Here is a 20081-nt window from a genome sequence, read left to right on the forward strand (position 1 = left end):
CCCTGTGGAGAAATCTGAAGGACTCTGACCTGCAGGGAATGAGCTGGGGCCTTACTCTATATGGGAGTGGTGGGCTGTAATTGAACTCCCCCCCACCATCTTCCAGACCTGGACATTCTAAGGCAGTGCTTCTCAACCTTCCTAACGCTGTGACCCCATTAAGACAGTTCCTCACGTTGTGGTGACCCCAACCATAAAATTATTTTCATAACTGCGATTTTGCTACTGTGATGACTCATAATGTAAATAGTTTTTGAAGATAGAGGTTTGCCGAGCGGGTTGCAACCCACAGGTTGAGAACCACTGCTCTAGGGAGTAAGAGGGTGCCAGACCATGGGGGATACCTAGTGGAACTTCATGCCATGAAACTGACAGAGGCCAGAAAATAAGTTTACCGGAGCAAGTGTGACTTGAACCCTCAAAACCAACAGAGGAAGAGGGGTCTAGGTCCATGGCAGAAGGCTTGTCTTGCATACATTAGACCCTGGGTTCAAACTTGAAAAAAAAAAAAGGTGTCACTAGCCACATGTGGCTACCGAGCCCTCCAGATGTGACCAGGGAGGATGGAGAAGGAAACATGCAGAGAAGCCCGTGAGCAGCCAAGGGTGCAGACGTGTTACAAACCACTGCTCTTCAGGGAACCCGGCTTCCAGCCACAGCCCAGCTGTAAGCTCTCGTTCTCCACGAACTGCCTGTCCCTTGCCTGGAACTCCCGGGCCTGACCCTGCTCCCTGATAGTCCCTGCAGCCCACAGTTCCCCTGACCCAACTCCCTTTCCCAGAACTCAGTAGTCTGAGCCCCTAACCTGTGGCCTAAGCCTTTCCTGCCTTCAACTGAAACAGTAGCATCTTCTAAGCCCTGGGGGCTTCCCCAGGCCCCAGCCCCGACCTAGAACCCGCCCGCTGCCTGCCACACTGCCGCTTCCTCTATAAAGGGACCCAAGCGCCAGCGCCCAGGACCCCGCACAGCAGGTGAGCCTCTCCTGCCCCATCTCCTTGGGCTTACCCTGTTGCAGGCATCCCTCAGGATCCTGCCTCTTTATTTGGGCCCCAGCCCTTCCTGTACAAGCTGCCTGGATCCCCAGCCTTGTTGGGACTGTGGCTTTGACTTTTGGTCTGTTCCCCGTGGTGTCAGTCGCTCTCTCTGTCCCTGTCACCCACTGTCTGATTCTTCTGTGGTTCTTTCCTCGTCCAGTCTCTGGCTCTTTCTCTTTCTCCCTACCCACCGCACGCTTCAGGCAGGGTTCCCCTGCTTGTATCTTGTCCCCTTCTCTTGTCTCTCGCCCTGTATCTCAGGGTAGCTGTCTCAACTGGGAGGTAAGATCTGTCTTCCGCTGTGTGCCCCGCCTCCCTGATGCACACACTCTCTCTCCCTCTCTCTCTCTCTTTCTCTCTGCAGGTTCTCTCCATGACACCACTTGGACGCCTCTACCTCTTGAGGGTGCTTAGCGCCCCCCCTGTCTTTCTTCTGGGACTGCTGCTGGCCCTGCCTCTAGGGGCCCAGGTGAGGCAGCAGGAAAATGGGGGTGCATTGCTGGGGTGGCCTAGCATACCCGGAGTCTTAGAATCCTCTCAACTCTGTTGTCTCCTAGGGAGTCTCTGGTGCTCGGTTCTCAGCTGCCAGGACGGCACATCAGGCCCCTCAGAAGCATCTGAGTCATGGCATCCTGAAACCTGCTGCTCATCTTGTTGGTAAACTTCTGCCTCCAGAGATCCAGTCCCTGGCTCTCCTTCTGCCAGCCCAGGGGTCCAAGTGATCACCCCATCTCCCCACCTAAAGATAGGCATCCCCCCAAATCCATCCTATTGTCCAGTGCCTGATTCCTCCGGGATGGTGACTTCTGACCTTGACCCTCAACACCTTATAACCTTTTCTAGGATACCCCAGCAAACAGAACTCACTGCTCTGGAGAGCGAACACAGACCGTGCCTTCCTCCGACATGGCTTCTCCCTGAACAACAATTCGCTCCTGGTCCCCACCAGTGGCCTCTACTTCGTCTACTCCCAGGTGGTCTTCTCAGGGGAAAGCTGCTCCCCCAGGGCCATTCCTACTCCCATCTACCTGGCCCACGAGGTCCAGCTGTTTTCCTCCCAGTACCCCTTCCATGTGCCTCTCCTCAGTGCACAGAAGTCCGTGTATCCAGGGCTACAAAGACCGTGGGTACGCTCAATGTACCAGGGGGCTGTGTTCCTGCTCAGTAAGGGAGACCAGCTGTCCACGCACACAGACGGCGTCTCCCACCTGCACTTCAGCCCCAGCAGTGTATTCTTCGGAGCTTTTGCTCTGTAGAATCTAGAAAATCCCAGGATTGGTTTCCAAGCCTCCGTTCTGACCATTTTAAGGGCCACACCACCTCTCCTTTGCCTGTGCCCACAGTCTCAAGCCTTCCCCACCAAAAACACTCAGAGCTTTCACAGGAGTCTGGGGCACGCCAGAGGAACCAACCTCAGATGCTCAACTGAGGATTCAAGCCTGCCTACAAGTCCGACACAGAGCAGGGTCTATGTGGGTCTGGTGGGGCAGAGACCTGGACGTGAAGGAGGGGCAGATGTGGGGAGATGCCTGGGGACAGGGAAGGGAGGCTATTTATGAAGGGAAAGGTTAAGTTATTTATTTATGGAGAATAGAACGAGGAGAGAAATTGAGAGGCATCGGATGACAACCAGGTTCCAGACACAAAGAGTAAGGTGGCATCAGGACAGGACTCGTCGAAGGGAGAGAGAAGCAGGTGTGAGTGACCAAGGGGTTTAGAAGGAGGCACAAGGCTCTGAGCGCACTGTTTGGCTAGACACCACAAGGAGATGTCTGCACCATCAATGGCGCCCAATAAACCTCTTTTCTCTGAGATTCTGTCTGCTCGTGTTTGTTCAGGTTTGGGGGAGACTCTTCCTTGTCTGTTGAAGGGATGGAGTAGGGGACATGGGGTGTAGGCAGAACAAGGAGATGTAAAGGAGCCGGCAGCTCCCAGATACATGGTGGACTTGTGGGAGTCAGCGCCTACCTGACGGCGGCAGGGAACCAGAGGGTAAACCAGGGAGATCAAGCCAGGGGAGCAGAGAGTTTGGAGGACCAGACAAGAGGGTGGGAGAGTGCCCGGGTGGGTGGGAAAGGGACCCATCTGAAGATGGAGACATAAGAGTGGGAGAAACTGTGGAAGCAGGGGTGCGCAACATGGATGTCTAAGGAGACAGGAGACGGGGCCACACATCAAGACTACACGGCAGAGGCTTTATGAAAGAAAAAGAAAATCCTTTGGAAGCCGAGACTGAAAGCAGCAGTAGGAGCCGAGGTCAGAATGAAAGGAGAAGGCTTGCCTCGTGGGGTCTGTGAATTTCCAGGACTGAGTTCATTCCCTCAGGGGCTGTCCCATGCTTGTCCCAACCACTGCCACCAGCCCTCCCAAAGCCCATGCACACTCCACTCTCAAGCTGCTTGGCCCTCAGCCACTTCCTCTCAAGAACCCAGAGGGCTTCCCTCTCCAACAGCAATTTCTCCCCCCCTCACGCACCCAGCTGTCAGAAGCACCCCCAGTGCCAGCTTCTACCCCCATGGAGGTCCCATCTAGAAATCAAAGGGAGATAGGCCCAGGTGTGGTCTCCCTGCAACGAAACAGACATTTCTTGGCACTAGACGGCAGGGAGGAAATGGCCTTCAGCTCCCAGGGTCCTGCACGCACAGTTCGTGATTGGCCCAAGATTGCCACAGAATCCTGGTGGGGAGGGGGAGGAGATTCCTTGATGCCTGGGTGTCCCCAACTTTCCAAACCTCTGCCCCCGCGATGGAGAAGAAACCGAGACAGAAGGTGTAGGGCCACTACCGCTTCCTCCACATGAGATCATGGTTTTCTCCACCAAGGAAGTTTTCCGCTGGTTGAATGAGAGCATTTCCCCGCCCTCTTGCCCAAGGGCTATAAAGGCAGCTGTCTGCACACCCGGCCTGCAGAAGCTCTCTCAGCGAGGACACCAGGGGACCAGCCTGGAGGAAGAACAGCGACTCCAGAACACCCAGAAAATAGCTCCCAGGAAAGCAAGCAGCCAGACAGGCAGGTTCTGTCCCTCTCACACACCGGCCCAAGGTTCCACATCTCCCTCTGGAAAGGACACCATGAGCACAGAAAGCATGATCCGCGATGTGGAACTGGCAGAGGAGGCACTCCCCAAAAAGGCGTGGGGCCCCCAGAACTCCAGTCGCTGCCTGTGCCTCAGCCTCTTCTCCTTCCTGCTTGTGGCAGGGGCCACCACGCTCTTCTGTCTGCTGAACTTCGGAGTGATCGGCCCCCAAAGGGAAGAGGTGAGTGCCTCGGAAGCCTCCGTCTCACTTAGGCAGAAGCAGGGCCGGAGGGCATGAGAGGGAGTGAGGTGGGCAGACGGGCACAGGTAGTGTGGAAGGGTAGAGGGGCAGCCCATGTAGCGATGGTGGAAAGAGAAAGACGAGAGACAGGACCTCTGACCCATGCAGCCAGTTCACTAGGCTTCTGTTCCGTGGCTGCGTGGAGGAGCGAGTGAATGAAAAGGCGTGTATACAGATGTAGAGATGCAGGGGAGAGGTGGGATGCTTATACAGATGTAGAGATGCGGGGGAGAGGTAGGATGCGGCCAGAAGAGGGAAGACGTGAGCGATAATTACAGGGAGATAGTGATGAGGGAGGCGTGAGTGATAAGGAGAGAGATGAGGGGAGATAACAGGAGACATGGCACGGAAGATGCTCCACGGAAAGATGTTGCGTGGCTGGACAAGTGGACGAACAAAGGATGAGTGGACACGGGGGTAGAGAGAGAGAGCTGGGGGCTTCTCCTTTGTGGGTGACTCCCCAGCGACTGGCTACTAACCTTGTCTTTCTATTCCTACACAGAAGTTCCCAAACAACCTCCCTATCATTGGCTCCATGGCTCAGACCCTCACCCTCAGTAAGTAACCCCACTCTCTTCTCTTAACTTAGGGTGGGGGCAATGAGACCTGGGATGGAAGCAGTGGGGAGAACTTAAAGCTTGGTTTTGGAGGAAAGGAAATAGGGGTTCAAGTAGACAGGTGCTTGCTGGGAAGCCTAGAGGTCTCACCTTTGCCTTTCTTCGTTCCCCTTCAGGGTCATCTTCTCAAAATTCGAGTGACAAACCTGTAGCCCACGTTGTAGGTAAGAGCTCTATTGAGTGTGTGCACCTTGGGGGTGAAGGGACAGGATCTGGGGGTCGAGCCAGGTGAGAGGAGACAAGAGCTTGGGGTCAGAGGGGGGGTGACTCCAAAGGAAGAACTTAGTGGGGGTACCCAGGACCTCGCGGCCAATGGGTTGTGGGAACACAGAGGGTGCAGGAACCGGAAGTGAAGAGTGGGTAGAACGCGTGGCTCAGGATGTGGAGTGTGAACTAACACAGTCACCCTGACTCAATTCTCCCTCCCTCAGCAAACCACCAAGTGGAGGAGCAGCTGGAATGGCTGAGCCAGCGTGCCAATGCCCTCCTGGCCAATGGCATGGATCTCAAAGACAACCAGCTGGTGATACCCGCAGATGGACTGTACCTCGTCTACTCCCAGGTTCTCTTCAAGGGCCAAGGTTGCTCCAGCTACGTGCTCCTCACCCACACCGTCAGCCGCATTGCTGTCTCCTATGAGGACAAAGTCAACCTCCTGTCTGCCATCAAGAGCCCCTGCCCCAAGGAAACCCCTGAGGGGGCTGAGCTCAAGCCCTGGTATGAGCCCATCTACCTGGGAGGGGTCTTCCAGCTGGAGAAGGGCGACCGACTCAGTGCTGAGGTCAACCTGCCCAAATATTTAGACTTTGCAGAGTCTGGGCAGGTCTACTTTGGTGTCATAGCTCTGTGAGGCAGATGGATGTCCACCTATTCTCTACCCCGCCCCCACTTCGATCCCCAAAGCCCTCGTCCATCTCCTTCTAACTTAGAAAGGGGATTATGCTCAGGGTCAGACTCTGAGCTCGGAACTTTCAGCAACTCTAACACTCAGAAACACAAGCTCCTGGGATAGCAGCCTAGATTGTGGGGTTCCAGAATCCACTGGAGCCTCAAATGTTGATTCCTGAGTTCCGCCAAGGGGGCTCAGGCTACCTCTGGCTCAGAGTGCTGCCAGAGAAAATCTCAGGCCTTCCTGTCTTCGGATGCTCCCCAACCCTTCAGTGCCCAGCCTTCCTCACAGAGCCAGCCCCTCTATTTATGATCGCACTTATGATTATTTATTTATTATTTATTATTTATTTATTTGCTGTTGTATGTATTTATTTGGGAGGCCAGGGTGTCCTGGAGGACCCAGCGTTGGGAGCTATCTTAAGATAGACTTGTTTTCTGTGAAAACAGAGCTGAACCCATCAGCCACTCCCACCTGGCCTCCTGGCCTCATTGCCTCTTTTTTGCTTATGTTTAAAACGAAGTATTTATCTAACCCAAGTGTCTTAATAATGCTGATTTGGTGACCAGGCTGTCGCTACATCGCTGAACCTTTGCTCCCCACGGGAGCCGTGATTGTAACCGCCCTACGGGTCAGTGTAAAAAATAAAGATTGCTTGAAAATGAAATACAGTTTCTTTCCTGGGATTAAATCTGCATCTCTCTCTCTCTCTCTCTCTCTCTCTCTCTCTCTCTCTCTGGAGGTGGGAAACCAACCCCTAATGTCTTCCCTCCGGAGGCATAAGGTCTTTGGGTCCAGATCTGAGACTTTACAGTCCTGGCCCTTAAGACCCCATGGAACAAAAACCAGCCAACATTCCCCACCTGTCCCCGGAAACAGGAGCCTAAACCTAATTATCTTTGCCTATAGGCATGGGAATTTCCCACTCTGGGAATTCCAAATACCTGCTGGGAAAGTACTGCAGTTCTTTCCGGCTGTTGAGGCTGGGATGAGCTGGGGAGGAGCCACATTCTCAGGTACCTGAATCACAGCCAAGGAAGTTCCAGATTCAGGTGTCTGGGCTCCAAACACTAACTGTGCACCCTGAACCATTCAGCCTGCCCCTCTGCCCCTGAACAGAGACAGAGCGGGCACGGTCTGTGGGGAGAAGGCCTAACCTTCATCTGTTCCCCATTCTCTACTGGGCAGGGCGGGCTCAGCTGCATTCCGTGCTGGACAGAGTTCCGTGCTGGACAGAGTTCTGTGAAGGACAGGGCAGGCTCAGCCAGCTCTTCCTCCCTCCCAGCCATTAGCTGCCTGTTCTTTGCATCCTCTGAAGATGAGAGAAAAGTTTTTAAAAGACGAACGGCTAAAAGTGTGGTTCTGCAATGTGTGTGTGTGTGTGTGTGTGTTGTGTGTGTTGTGTGTGTGTGTGTGTGCTTAGCGTATGGGATGTCCTGAATTCAAACCCGAGACAGCAACAACAAAGAGAGAGGTACTCCGTGGGTGAAGGAGCCATTGCCAGCTTTGGTTTCACCAGTGTTTGGACAAATGATGACTACAGGAGGTGGGTGGGTTAGAAAGAGAAAAACACCTTGTTTAAATACTTTGTTGTTTTTTTTTTTTTAAAAATTACTTAATCATACATGCAGGGCCTTGGATTAGATCCCAACACCAACAATAATAAGAGTAATGATAATAATAATAATTCATTATTGTTGTTGTTGTTATTCAATAGTACTTGCTGGAGCATGTAGGCTGACTTTATTCAGAATCACAGTTATCGGAGCAGAGACTTGCTGGAGAGCGTGCAGCGAGAGCAAGCGGGCCGTAAGAGGCAGAGCGGGGTGGGCGTTGGGAATGGCGAAGGACTAAGAGGAAAGAGAGTGAGGGGTAGGGGACTCTGTCTAAACAGATCAGACGAGGCGCCTGTTGAGACAAGCCAGGTGATCAGACATCGCTCCAGGGACTGCGGAGGATGACGGGGCTGATCAAATATGGGAGAGGGAGCTTGCTAAACTGACTTAATGGGGTTTTTCACTAAAACTAAGTTTTACAGGGAAGGCAATGACTAGGTGGAGAGACTCAGAAGGCTGGCTAGAGCTTGGCAGAGTTGGTCACCCTCTCACCCTGGAAGGCCCTTGGGCAGGCAAGCAAAGACAGTGAAGGAGTGGGTGTGTAGCCATGCCTTTAATCCCAACACTCAGGAGCAGGTAAATCTTTGTGAGTTCAAGGCCAGTCTGGTCTACATAGAAAGTTCCAGGCTAGCCAGGGCTGCATACTGAGACCCTGTCTGAAAAAGAAAGAAAGAAGGAAAGAAAGAAGGAAGAAAGGAAGGAAAGAAAGGAGGAATTAAAAGTGGACCCCCAAGAGTGGCAGCCCTAATTGGGCTCACAGTTGGTTGGGTCTTTCTTCACCCCAGTAGCCAGAAAGGGGAAAACCAAGCACGTGGTTTCGTGCAGGGTGGTGGGTGACCCACTAGGGTGACCTACATAGAGCCTTGGGTTCTCCTTGGCCTCCTCCAGCCGTGGCGTGGGGGGCTGCAGTTACTCATCTTAGGGGCCTCCCACTTGCCCAACTTTGGGGTGCCTCAAGTGTGAACTAGGGGTGAGGACTTTCCGTTTCTTTCTAGAAAGGACCCCAGGGCATCTCCTTCCTCCGTGCAGCTCCTCCTCAGGGACCAGTCTCCACCCACTCCCTTCTCCCTGCCATTCACTTCCTTAGTCTGCCCCTTAGTGTGCCTGGGACTGCCCTGACCCCTCCTCAAAGAATGGGCTATCAGAGACCCTGGAGGCAAACACCTTTAATTCCAGCACTCAAGATGCAGAGGCAGGTGGATGACTGTGAGTTTGAGGTCAGCCTGGTCTACTAGTGAGTTCCAGAAGAACCAGGGCTACATATGACACCCGGTCTCAAAACAAACAAAACCAAATAAAAGCTGTCAGGCAGGTAGCAGCGGTAAGCTAATGGGCCCACAGTGCTTTGTCTTCGGTCTTCTGGGATTTTTCTCTCTGGGAACGAACTTTCTTTGTGTTGATGCTTCTCACAGTGAGGCAGAAGCCAGGAGAAAAGGAGGATGTGAGGGGCTCCTGGACCAGGATGCTAAGGGGAAGTCTCCGGCTTTAACTGTCCCTTCTCCCCTCCACCTGAACCCGTGGTGTTAGAGCCAGGGGGCGGACACATCAGGTGTCCACCGTTCAAAGCTAAGCCATCCACCCCTGCACGGCTACCCAGAATCAAACCACGTCTGCATCTCCGAGACGACGCTGGCACGCGCCAGCATGGTTTACATTCTTTATTTCCAAAATCCATGTCCTACAGCCCCCGCCCCCATCATGGGGTCCCAGGCTCCCCGACTCTCCGGACATCGTGATTCACACATTCGCACGGTCAGCCGATCCTCCAGGGCTGCAGTCGGCTGTCACCCCACCATCACCGCCCCGAAGAAGGTCTTCCCTCTCCTGTAGTCCACTTTGTCCGGGTGACTGATGTTGACATACACCCTCTCGCCGCTCCGGAGCTGCACCAGGCCGCCGAACCCCACGCTCGTGTACCACAAAGACGAGTACCCGCCGGAATTCACGGTCTCCGCCCCCTCTAGCAGCAGCTCCGGGGAGCCCCGCCCGTAGGCGCCCCCCGCGCGGTACAGGGCGCTGCGCAGTGTGAGCGAGCGAGCGCTGCTGCGGTCGGCAGGGGTCGCCCTGCCCCGGTACCCGACGTGGCAGTAGAGGTAATAGATGCCGTCCTGCGGCAGCGCCAGCCCGTCGGTGCGGGAGAACTGCGCCCCGCTTCTCAGAAACGCTTCCTCTTGGCTCGCCTCCCAGCCGAGCCCTTGCCCGCTCATCCATGCGCCTGCAGAGAGGGACAGGCGTGAGCTCTCGGGCCGTGGTCTCTAGGTTGGGGGATCCGGGTCGCGTGAGCCGGGACCCAGAGCGGAGGGGCGGGTCTTTTTCACTTGGCCATACTCAGCGGGGAGGGGCAGGGATAAGGAGGCTACCTCCCGGGGGACTAAGGTGGCCAGATCCTGGCGGGGTTTTGTTTCCTTCCAGAGAAGTCAGACAGAGAAAAGACTGGGACGGGTGGAGGCTGCAGGGGTAAAGGTGGTGGGGAGTGGGAACGCGCCCGCCGTGTCACAGCAGAGCCAACAGACCCTCGCTCGCTGTGGGGGTGCTTAGCTGGACTTCAGGTCTAACAGATGCTTACCAATGAGATGGGCAGCAGGAAGATTGTGACTGAGGTCAGTTTCTGGCTCCCGCTTTGGCAGCCGTTGAACCCCTGGATCCACGACTGGAGACAGGGTGGTTCCCCATGCTGATGCCTCCTGAGGGAACTGTGCAACAGGCCCTTGAGATGGGGAGCCTAGATTCCTGGAAGAAGAGGGTATCTCGGGACGCAGACGGGGGTCAGGAGTCCCCGAGAGGCGGGAAGGTGAGGGCAAGAGGCAAGATGGTTTACTGTCATCCCGTCTTTTTTGAGCCTGTGCTCCTGAGCCAGCGATCTTCTCAACCTGGATGGTAGGTAGGGTCACAATGCCCAGAGTTCAGATTCAGCTGATGGCAGCTCCACACCTCCCAGCATAGAGCCCAGCCCTAGAGCTACCTCCAGCACCCTGCCAGGCATGCATCTTGCTGGAAGGCAGAGCAAACAAAACATATGTTCTTGGGCAGCAAGACAGGCGCTGGGTATCAGGAAGAGACTTGCAACATCAGGGTAGGACCGCACGGAGAGCAGGCAGAGACAGACCAGACATGCCCTCTAGCGAGAGCCACCAGCTGAACTAGGGAGGCAAAAGCACAGAGGTCAATGAACGTCCACAAGATGCAGCCCTCTGGCGCCTGTTGCAGCCACTCACCGGTCGTCCCTGATCCTGGGGCACCAAGGCCAGCACAGCAAGGACAGTGATGGGCACTGCCAACAGCAGGGTGACCAGGGAAGTAGCTCCTGCCACAGCCAGCAAGAGGCAGCCCCTCCCTTGGGGCCTCCCACCCGGGCCCTGTAGCCCCCGTGTCCCCATCCAGACTCAGCACTAGGAACCGGGGGACAAGGGCTTTCATACCTCAGGGGTAGGGCCACCCCCTCCCTGCAGACCCACACACCTGCTGGGGACTTTCCGCACACCCCTGCTCCCCTCACACAACTTCCTGTTTACCCGGAGCTGGGGTCAGGGTGGGGAGGCTGGATGCCTAGGTTCTCTGAACTGGGGAAGGAGATGTGGCAGAAAGAGTTTTTCAAGGTAAAGGTGAAGGGGGACTTAGCAGGAAACCCAGGGAAGGAAGGTGGCTTGCAGAAGGCCAGACAACGAGATTGTAAAGGCCAGGCAGGATTCCAGGTATTTCATGTGGTCTGCATGCTCCTGGACCTCACAGGCCAGTGCTGGACGGAGGGCTGCACACACACACACACACAAACACACACACACAAACACACACACACACACACACACACAGGTTAGGAGATGTAGTAGGAGGCCACATCGGGGCAGCTGCGCGTCTGTACCCTGAGATGGCCCTGTCTCCATGGCTGGCCTCTTCTATTTTCACCACCAACACTATGTAGGAAGGGCAGGATTCATCCGGTCCACAGTGATAGGACTTCGTGAAGAGGCCTCAGCCTTGCTCTCTCTGGAGAAGAATGGTGGGAACATTTACACTGTGCCTCATCCATTCGGAAGCATTCGCTAAATGGATGAGCGAATTAGCAATTCATTGGATTTAATGAATCAAATCAATGGAAGAGGTGGCAGCTGATTGGAGCCCAAGGATGACTAGGTGTAAGGAAGTTGGCTGGACCAAGATCTCAGGTCATCTCCCCTTCCTGATGGCCCTGCAGTTCCTGTGTCCCAGCCGGGACTATGTGCTTGGGGGACAATGCCAACACGAACACTAAAGAATATGCTGGCTGCCAGCTACAGTCTTTATTATACTGCACATTCAACCTCAACACTGAGGCACAGAAGGAGTACAAGGCTGTGTCTGGGATGTGAGTGGAGCTCATTGACAGAATGCTTGACTACTGGGGTTCATTTTTTTTAAGGAGCAAAACAGTACTAATTTCAGATTTCTGCATTTTACTATATGTAAATTTTATCTTCCTGTGGCAAGGGAAGAAAATGAGGAAACAAATACTGAGCTTGAGCAGCTCAGAGGTAACACGGAGAGATGCTTGCAACTGGGAAAGATTTGAGAAGTAGCCTGGGGGTGCGGCTCACTGGGGAGAGTGCTTGCCTAGCCTGCAGGAAGCCTGGGTGTGGTTCCCTGCAGGAGATCCTGGTGCAGCAGGCAGGGCTGCATTCCCTGCAGGAGATTCTGGTGCAGCAGGGCAGTAGTCCCTGCAGGAGGTCCTGGTGCAGCAGGCAGGGCTGCATTCCCTGCAGGAGATCCTGGTGCAGCAGGCAGGGCTGTAGTCCCTGCGGGAGGATCTGAAATCAAGGTCATCCTTGACTTCAAGTGTGAGGCCAGGCTGGGATGCGGGAGAATGAGCCAGGCACGGTGGTGCAAGCCTTTAGTCCCAGCACTCGGGAGGCAGAAGCAGGTGGATCTCTGCGAGCTAAAGGGCAGCCTGGTCTACAGAATGAGTCCCAGGACAACCAGAGCTACACAGAGAAACCCTGTCTAGAAAAACTTAAAAAAAAAAAAGATAGGTGTGTGGTTCTGCAAGCAAAATGCAGATCTAGGTCAGTGATTCTCAACCTTCCTAATGCAGCAACCCTTTAACACAGCTCCCATGTTGTGGTGACCCCTAACCATCAAAGTATTTCGTTGCTACTTCATAACAGTAATTTTTGCTAGTTATGAATCATCATGTAAGTATCTGGTATTCAGGCTATCTGATCTGTGACCTTCCAAAGGGGATCACAGCCCGCAGGTTGAGAACCACTGATCTAGGTGATAAGAGCAGTTTGTGGGGGCTGGAGAGACGGCTCAGCAGTGAAGAGTACTGCAGCTCTTGCAGAGGACCTGAGTTCAGCTTCTAGCACCCAGGTCAGGTGACTCACAACCACCTGGAACTCCAGCTCCAAGGGACCCAATGCCCTCTGCTGGCTTCTGATGAGTCTGCTTGCATTCATGTTTCTACACAGACATGGACACAAACACAATTAAAAACATAAAAACAAATCTTTTGAGATATAGATTTATTTGTTGTAGGTTCTCTCTGTTTTTCTAGATGTTTGAACTGTGCAAGTAAGTGTGTGTGGTGTGTGTGTGTGTATGGTGTGTGTGGTGTGTGTATGGTGTGTGTGTATGGTGTGTGTGGTGTGTGTATATATGGTGTGTGTGGTGTGTGTATATGGTGTGTGTGGTGTGTGTATGTGTGTGTGGTATGTGTGTGTATGGTGTGTGTGGTGTGTGTATGTGTGTGTGTATGTGTGTGTATGGTGTGTGTGTGGTATGTGTGTTTATGGTGTGTGTGGTGTGTGTATGTGTGTGTGGTATGTGTGTGTATGGTGTGTGTATGTGTGTGTATGTGTGTGTATGGTGTGTATGTGCGTATGTGTGTGTATGTGTGTGTATGGTGTGTATGTGTGTGTGTATGTGTGTGTATGGTGTGTATGTGTGTATGTGTGTGTGGTATGTGTGTATGTGTGTGTATGTGTGTATGTGTGTGTGGTATGTGTGTTTATGGTGTGTGTGGTGTGTGTATGTGCGTGTGGTGTGTGTATGTGTGTGTATGGTGTGTATGTCTGTATGTGTGTGTGGTATGTGTGTGTATGGTGTGTGTGGTGTATGTGTATGGTGTGTGTGGTGTGTGTATGTGTGTGTGGTATGTGTGTGTATGGTGTGTGTGGTGTGTGTATGTGTGTGTTGGTGTGTGTATGTGTGTGTATGGTGTGTATGGTGTGTATGTGTGTGTATGGTGTGTATGTGTGTGGTATGTGTGTGTGGTGTGTGTATGTGTGTGTATGGTGTGTATGTGTGTATGTGTGTGTGGTATGTGTGTGTATGGTGTGTGTGGTGTATGTGTATGGTGTGTGTGGTGTGTGTATGTGTGTGTGGTATGTGTGTGTATGGTGTGTGTGGTGTATGTGTGTGTGTATGTGTGTGTATGGTGTGTATGTGTGTATGTGTGTGTGGTATGTGTGTGTATGGTGTGTGTGGTGTGTGTGTATGGTGTGTGTGGTGTGTGTGTATGTGTGTATGGTGTGTGTATGGTGTGTGTATGGTGTGTGTGGTATGTGTGTATGGTGTGTGTGGTATGTGTATGGTGTGTGTATGGTGTGTGTATGGTGTGTGTATGGTGTGTGTGGTGTGTGTGTATGTGTGTATGGTGTGTGTATGGTGTGTGTATGGTGTGTGTGGTATGTGTGTGTATGGTGTGTGGTGTGTGTGTGTATGGTGTGTGGTATGTGTGTGTATGGTGTGTGTATGTGTGTGTGGTATGTGTGTGTATGGTGTGTGTGGTGTATGTGTATGGTGTGTGTGGTGTATGTGTGTGTATGGTGTGTGGTATGTGTGTGTATGGTGTGTGTATGGTGTGTGTATGGTGTGTGTATGGTGTGTGTATGGTGTGTGTATGGTGTGTGGTATGTGTGTGTATGGTGTGTGTATGGTGTGTGTATGGTGTGTGTGGTGTGTGTGTATGGTGTGTGTGGTGTATGTGTATGGTGTGTGTGGTGTGTGTGTATGGTGTGTGTGGTATGTGTGTATATGTGTATGTGTGTTTGGTGTGTGTATGTGGTGTGTGTGGTGTGTGTAGTGTGTATATGTGTATGTGTGTGTGGTGTGTGTATTCTTGCATGTGAGTGCACCAGGAACAATCCTGGCCAATCAGGTGCCAGTCCTGGCCTCTGCCTTGTTTGAGTCAGGGTCTGGTGGTATCTTCTCTACAGATCCCAGACCAGGCACTCACTGTGATCTTCCAGGAATTCCCCTTCCTCCCCCTCCAGTCTCACAGTGGGAATACGGAATTTCAGTCCGGCTTCCATACCCATCTTTATGTGGGTTCTGGACAAACTCATTCAAGCTTGGATAGTATTTGACCAATGGGAAATACTTCACCCAGCGTTTGAAATTTTAATAAAAATAAGGTGTAATAATGAAATATAAAAAAGAAGAAAACCACTTAAATTATGTCCTATTTGTTCTGCGGGGGAACATTAGGGGAAATAAGTACCACAAAATTCCCGAATTTGGTCACCAAGACATGCGTGGGGTCCCAGGCACCAGATTTCTCACCCTTTGTCTCCATTTAGCTACTACCTTCGCTCTGTCCAAAGACTTGGAGTGCAGCCCTCCGGCAACCCCTCCCTCTCAGTCACAGAGGCTTTCGTCAGGGCCACGATTGCCTTTGGTTCTCTGCTCGACGCCAGAGTGCTGGCTCCAGGGTCCCCCAATCTTTGCTGGCTCCAGGGTCCCCCAATCTTTGCTGGCTCCAGGGTCCCCCAATCTTTGCTGGCTCCAGGGTCCCCCAATCTTTGCTGGCTCCAGGGTCCCCCAATCTTTGCTGGCTCCAGGGTCCCCCAATCTTTGCTGGCTCCAGGGTCCCCCAATCTTTGCTGGCTCCAGGGTCCCTCAATCTTTGCTGGCTCCAGGGTCCCCTAATCTTTGCTGGCTCCAGGGTCCCTCAATCTTTGCTGGCATCAACTTGTCATCCACTTCCTGCATCTGCAGAAGCATTGATCTGGTCTGGCTGCCTCTGAATCTTCTGATATCCTACTGCATATGACTGCCAAGCACCAGGATAAGATGGGTACCCAGAAATGCCCCAGAGTTCCATTTGACACTGCAGGTGCTGGGTGTATATATCTACACACAAATGCCAAGACCACGAACCCTAAGCAGAGGTAGTCGAAGGGGGATCTGGGTTTGAACTCATCATGGGAGGCCCCTGGAGGAGGCAGACATTCATTCACTCACAGGGTGAAATGAAAGGCTGGGACTGAGAGGCACCACCCTAGTGGTTGGTAGCCAGGAGTCAAAGGAAGGATGTTGTAACCCTTCCCCTGGTCATACTTCCTCTCCTAGATTCAGGGAGGTACTGAGGCAGGGTAAAGACACTAGAACTGGAGGAGGGGCACAAATGCCCCAGGTGGGGACGTTTGTTTCTTTTCCCTCAGGTGTCCCCTGCGTAAGCCAGAGTCTGGGTGAGCTAGGAGTGTGTGGCGAGCCTGCATGGGAGGGGTGCCTGCTAAGAGAGAGGGAAGCCGCTGTGGATCTGAGGTTTCCTGAGCCTGAAGCAATCGTCTGTATTCAGAGCCTGTCTTTGGAGTCATCATCCCCTTTCCCCCACCCCATGTCTTCACTTTCGAGATGTTAAAAGACTCTATTGCTGAAAATGGTGGTGTTCCCTGTCATGCACTCTGTAGGCTGAGGCAGGAAGACGGGGAGTTTCAGGCCAGCCTGGGCTACATAGCAAAACCCCGCTGATAATAATCTGTTCCTGATTCATCACAGTTCCTCAGTCCCCTCCCCCTGTGCCTGCTCCCCCCCACTCCAAGGCATTTCTCTTAAAACTAGGAGGTTCTTGGTTTCAAACTGTCTTCCCTGAGTCTGGTTCTTGGGTTATGTTAGGGGCCTCTTTCTGCCCTCAAACAGGAACCAGATTAAAGGGCGTGAAGTACCCGAGGGAACTTAAAGACCTCACACCACTCTTAGTCACTTCCTCACACCAGCCAAGTGTGGCTTTCCAGGGGTGGTCTCTCCCCACATCCCCCCAGCTCCCCATCCCCGTCACCCTGGGGCAGAGGAAATGGGAGGGGCTGGGGCCAGTTAAGCACCTTCTTATTACATCTGGGCCTTCCTTAGCTTTTTGTTTGCTTCCTGTACTGGGTCTTGTTGTGTAGACCAGGCTGGCCCGGAACCCACTGCGTAGACCAGGCTGGCCCGGAACCCACTGCGTAGACCAGGCTGGCCCAGAACCCACTGTGTAGACCAGGCTGGCCCGGAACCCACTGTGTAGACCAGGCTGGCCCGGAACCCACTGTGTAGACCAGGCTGGCCCCTGGCCGGGAAAGTAACACCATAATACATTAGGCAAAGGAAACAGCCCAGCGAGGACAAGGTTCGTAATGGGGCCCCTTGCCTCAGATGGGGAACTTGGGGGCACGTGACTCACTCAGGCCATTAAGGCCAGCAGAACAGGGGTTAGTTTAGTCTTGACCTTCAGGCCTCATCTCAGTCCCTGGCTATGTCAGAATTCCAACTGGGTAAGTAGGGGATGCCTCCGTTCTACAAGGGAAGGGATGGGAGTGTGGGGTGTGTGTGTGTGTGTGTGTGTGTGTGTGTGTGTGTGTGAAAAGTCAGGTTGTGGTGCTCACGGTTACACCCTCCCCCCCCCCAGAACCAACCAGTGCAGGTGAGAGTTGGGTTTCCTAAGCCCCAGGAACAGCAGGGTGTGGGCATGAAGTCAGGAGGGGTGAAAGGTAACCTGGGGTACGTGAACCTCTAGAGGAAGTGAGATGTTGACGTCTCGGTAAAGAACACATCGTGGGCTGGGGATGTAGATCAGAGGGCTCCTTAGCAGGCTTGAGGCCCTGGGTGACAGCCCCAGAGGCTCAGACTGGGCCTGGTATATGTCTCCTGCAGTCCCAGTGCCAGAGATGTGGGGCAGCAGGACTGAGGGTCAAGTACATGTACTCTCTGCGTAGAGACTTCGGGGCGTTTGAAAGCATCTGAGACTATAGGAGACCCCTAAAGTGGTGTAGCTGTGGCATACACCTTTAACCCCAGCTCTCAGGAGGCAGAGGCAGGCGGATCTCTGTGAGTTCAAGGACAGACTGTTTCACAGAGTGAATTCCAGGACAGTCAAAGCTACACAGAGAAACCCTGTCTTGAAAACAAAACAAAACAAAATCTCCTAGAGAATATTTTCCCGCATCTAAGATGGCCACAGGGTGGTAGAGCCCTGGCTTTGACTCCAGAACCACAGAAAACAGGCATGACACACACTAGGCAGCCTAGTTCCCCGAGGGGGAGGCAGGAGGATCAGCGAACTTGAGGCCTCCAGAGACTCTGTCAACAGGAAAGAAGAGACAGAAAGGTGGGGGACACACCCTTTGGGAGGGTAGGGGGAGAGGGAGGAGGGAGCTGGAGGCAGATATGATCAAGAGACTTTGTATATATATGAAATTGTCAAAAAATAGAAAGTGGAAGGAGGAGAAAGAAAAAAAGAGGGAAAAAAAGAGAAACTGTGAAATGTACATTTAACCAGGCTTGGGAAGCCAGTGGAAGAAGATTCCTCTCACATACACTTCTTCATCCTACAGATTACATACAGCTCGCGAGCTTGGTGCTGGGAGGGCTCCTTCTCGTGCCTGTCGTCATTCTGTCTGTCTGCCTGTGCCGGATCCATCAGAGAGGTGAGCCCTACCGCCACCTCCCACCACCACCTCCCACGCCACCCACAGCTTGCCCCACACATCCCTCCTCCTGTGAAGGCAGAAGTCCCATGGGGCCTGCCAGGCTCCGTTAGGAAAGATGAGAACAGTGCCCAAAGGGCTGGGCTTTGACTGTGGTTCCCGGGGCAGCTGGCAAGTGGGGAGTGGGGTGACAGTGTGTTGTGGGAGGCTGTGCTGGGGTAGAGGAGAGCTGGGATGGGGTGGAGGAGAGCTGGGGTGGTGTGGAGGAGAGCTGGGGTGGGGTGCCATTCAGTGTGAGGCTCTGTCCTAGGGTGGATGAGCCACTTTGGGGTGCCGCTCTGGAGTGGGGGAGCCGGGAGGGTCTTTCTGAATCCCCTCCTTTTTTTTCTTCCAGTGAAGAGACTGGAAAGGAATAAGGTGAGTCTGGAGGTTGAGGGGAGATGAGGGGAGACCCAAGTAGGGAATGAGGCGGGATGTAGGGGTGGGAGCCAAGAGAAAAGGGAAGAGGAAGTGGGGGGAGAGAAAATGAGAGAGGCACAGAGAGAAATGAGGCAATAAGAGGAGGGCAGAGGACAAAGCAACTCCAGAATGACAGCCAGGAAAGGAGAGAGGAGACGAGAGAGACAGAAGGGGTCCAGGACAGTCTGGACTACACAGAGAGACCCGGTCTCAAAACAATAACAACAAAAGAGAAGAGAGAGGAGGGGAAAGCGGCCAGCTGTGTGGCTTAGTTAACGGCATCCGTGTAGCGTGTACAGAACCCTGGGTTTGATTCCCAGCACAGCATAAAATGAGAGCAGTGGTGCACACCCAAAATCCCAGGGAGACACAGGGAAGCTTGTCCCCAGCTACATACCCAGTTGAAGGCCAGCCTGAGCTACATGAGACCCAGTCTCAGAAAAGGAAGGGGTTCTATGAAAACCTTGCTGCAGCCTGCCGTGGTGACCTGGGCCTGGAACCCCTGCACTGTGGGGTGCAGACAGGCAGGTCCTAGGGGCTCTCAGGCCACCCAGCCTAGTGGGAAACCAAATTTCAGTTCTAGTGAGTGGCTCGGTCTTAATAATAAAATAATAATAACAATAATAATTAGAAACTATTAGAAAGATGTCCGAGCCTTCTGGCCTACACAAGTACCTACACAAGCAGAGGTCGTCACACATATACGATAGATAGATAGATAGATAGATAGATAGATAGATAGATAGATAGATGATAGATGATAGATAGATAGATAGATGATAGATAGATAGATGATAGATAGATAGATGATAGATAGATAGATAGATAGATAGATAGATAGATAGATAGATAGATGGAAGGAGGAAAAGCAAGAGAGAAAAAGCCCAAGATAGATTGGCTGAGAGTCAAGGAGAAACATCGGTGAGAGTAAAGAATGAACACTTGGGTGAACAAGGGAAGTTTCAGAAAAGAAGGAAAAAGGAGACTGAGGCATCAGAGAGAAAGGTGGGAGGACTGAGCGTGGCACCCTGAGCCCTCATCCCTCCGCAACTCCACCAGGCGCAGACCCTGGAGCAGGAGCTCCACTATGCGTCTCTGCAGAAGCTGCCAGTGTCCGGCAATGATGTCACAGACAGAGAGGACGGCGAAGGCATGAAGGACGACCTCAGCACTGACTATGCCTGCATCGCCAAGAACAAGCCCACCTGAGCACCCCCAAATGCCCCCCTCGATCTGGGCGGGTGGTTAAAGATGCCCTGGGGTCACCTAGTAAAAACTGCTTCCCCACTTCTGTGTCAGGCTTCTCCCTAAGTCTCCAGACCATGGCTAGCCTTTCCCCCTGGTGGGGTCAGTTGTCACTGAGTGAGGCAAGGCGGTTAGGAATCCCAGCTCCTCTAAAAGCCAGGAAACCTTAGTGGTCCCCAAGGTACAATTGACAAGGGGTCAAATCGGCTCTGATAATCTTCATTCTCAGCTGCTGCGGCCTAGCCT

At 53.0% G+C, this 20081-nt stretch overlaps 8 protein-coding genes across 10 annotated transcripts in view; 3 read left to right on the forward strand and 5 right to left on the reverse strand.

The window, feature by feature from the left end:
• Positions 1 to 20081, reverse strand: part of LOC121435313 (H-2 class I histocompatibility antigen, Q10 alpha chain-like) — a 731224-nt gene that overhangs the window by 127682 nt on the left and 583461 nt on the right. The window lies entirely within an intron of this gene.
• LOC121435272 (H-2 class I histocompatibility antigen, Q10 alpha chain-like) overlaps positions 1 to 20081 on the reverse strand; it is a 708503-nt gene that overhangs the window by 104637 nt on the left and 583785 nt on the right. The window lies entirely within an intron of this gene.
• LOC121435270 (H-2 class I histocompatibility antigen, Q10 alpha chain-like) overlaps positions 1 to 20081 on the reverse strand; it is an 808095-nt gene that overhangs the window by 78979 nt on the left and 709035 nt on the right. The window lies entirely within an intron of this gene.
• The window catches only part of LOC121435275 (H-2 class I histocompatibility antigen, Q10 alpha chain-like), a 703994-nt gene that overhangs the window by 78979 nt on the left and 604934 nt on the right, over positions 1 to 20081 (reverse strand). The gene's annotated exons all lie outside the window — the stretch shown is intronic.
• Lta (lymphotoxin alpha) lies at positions 1408 to 2729 on the forward strand. Its single transcript, XM_041634569.1, has 3 exons — positions 1408 to 1503; positions 1592 to 1691; positions 1878 to 2729. Exons 1-3 carry the CDS (start codon positions 1408 to 1410, stop codon positions 2288 to 2290), a joined length of 609 nt encoding a protein of 202 aa, XP_041490503.1. The 3' UTR covers positions 2291 to 2729.
• On the forward strand, positions 3991 to 5953 carry Tnf (tumor necrosis factor). Of its 3 annotated transcripts, none has more exons than XM_041634554.1 (4): positions 3991 to 4291; positions 4854 to 4908; positions 5085 to 5132; positions 5400 to 5953. In XM_041634554.1, the coding sequence occupies exons 1-4, from the start codon at positions 4106 to 4108 to the stop codon at positions 5816 to 5818; spliced, it is 708 nt and encodes a 235-aa protein (XP_041490488.1). In that variant the 5' UTR covers positions 3991 to 4105; the 3' UTR covers positions 5819 to 5953. The 3 variants fall into 3 exon arrangements, with proteins under 3 accessions (XP_041490488.1, XP_041490489.1, XP_041490490.1); XM_041634555.1 differs by having other exon boundaries at positions 4857 to 4908; XM_041634556.1 differs by lacking the exon at positions 5085 to 5132.
• On the reverse strand, positions 9097 to 10850 carry Ltb (lymphotoxin beta). Its single transcript, XM_041634516.1, has 3 exons — positions 10689 to 10850; positions 10040 to 10343; positions 9097 to 9688 (listed from the first exon to the last, which is right to left on the reverse strand). Exons 1-3 carry the CDS (start codon positions 10848 to 10850, stop codon positions 9258 to 9260), a joined length of 897 nt encoding a protein of 298 aa, XP_041490450.1. The 3' UTR covers positions 9097 to 9257.
• Lst1 (leukocyte specific transcript 1) lies at positions 16886 to 19869 on the forward strand. Its single transcript, XM_041634586.1, has 4 exons — positions 16886 to 16979; positions 18039 to 18131; positions 18526 to 18548; positions 19650 to 19869. Exons 1-4 carry the CDS (start codon positions 16961 to 16963, stop codon positions 19797 to 19799), a joined length of 285 nt encoding a protein of 94 aa, XP_041490520.1. The 5' UTR covers positions 16886 to 16960; the 3' UTR covers positions 19800 to 19869.

Source organism: Microtus oregoni, unplaced genomic scaffold, assembly GCF_018167655.1.
Source record: "Microtus oregoni isolate MIOR12 unplaced genomic scaffold, Mior012 000046F_ref0000063, whole genome shotgun sequence".
NCBI lineage: Eukaryota > Metazoa > Chordata > Mammalia > Rodentia > Cricetidae > Microtus > Microtus oregoni.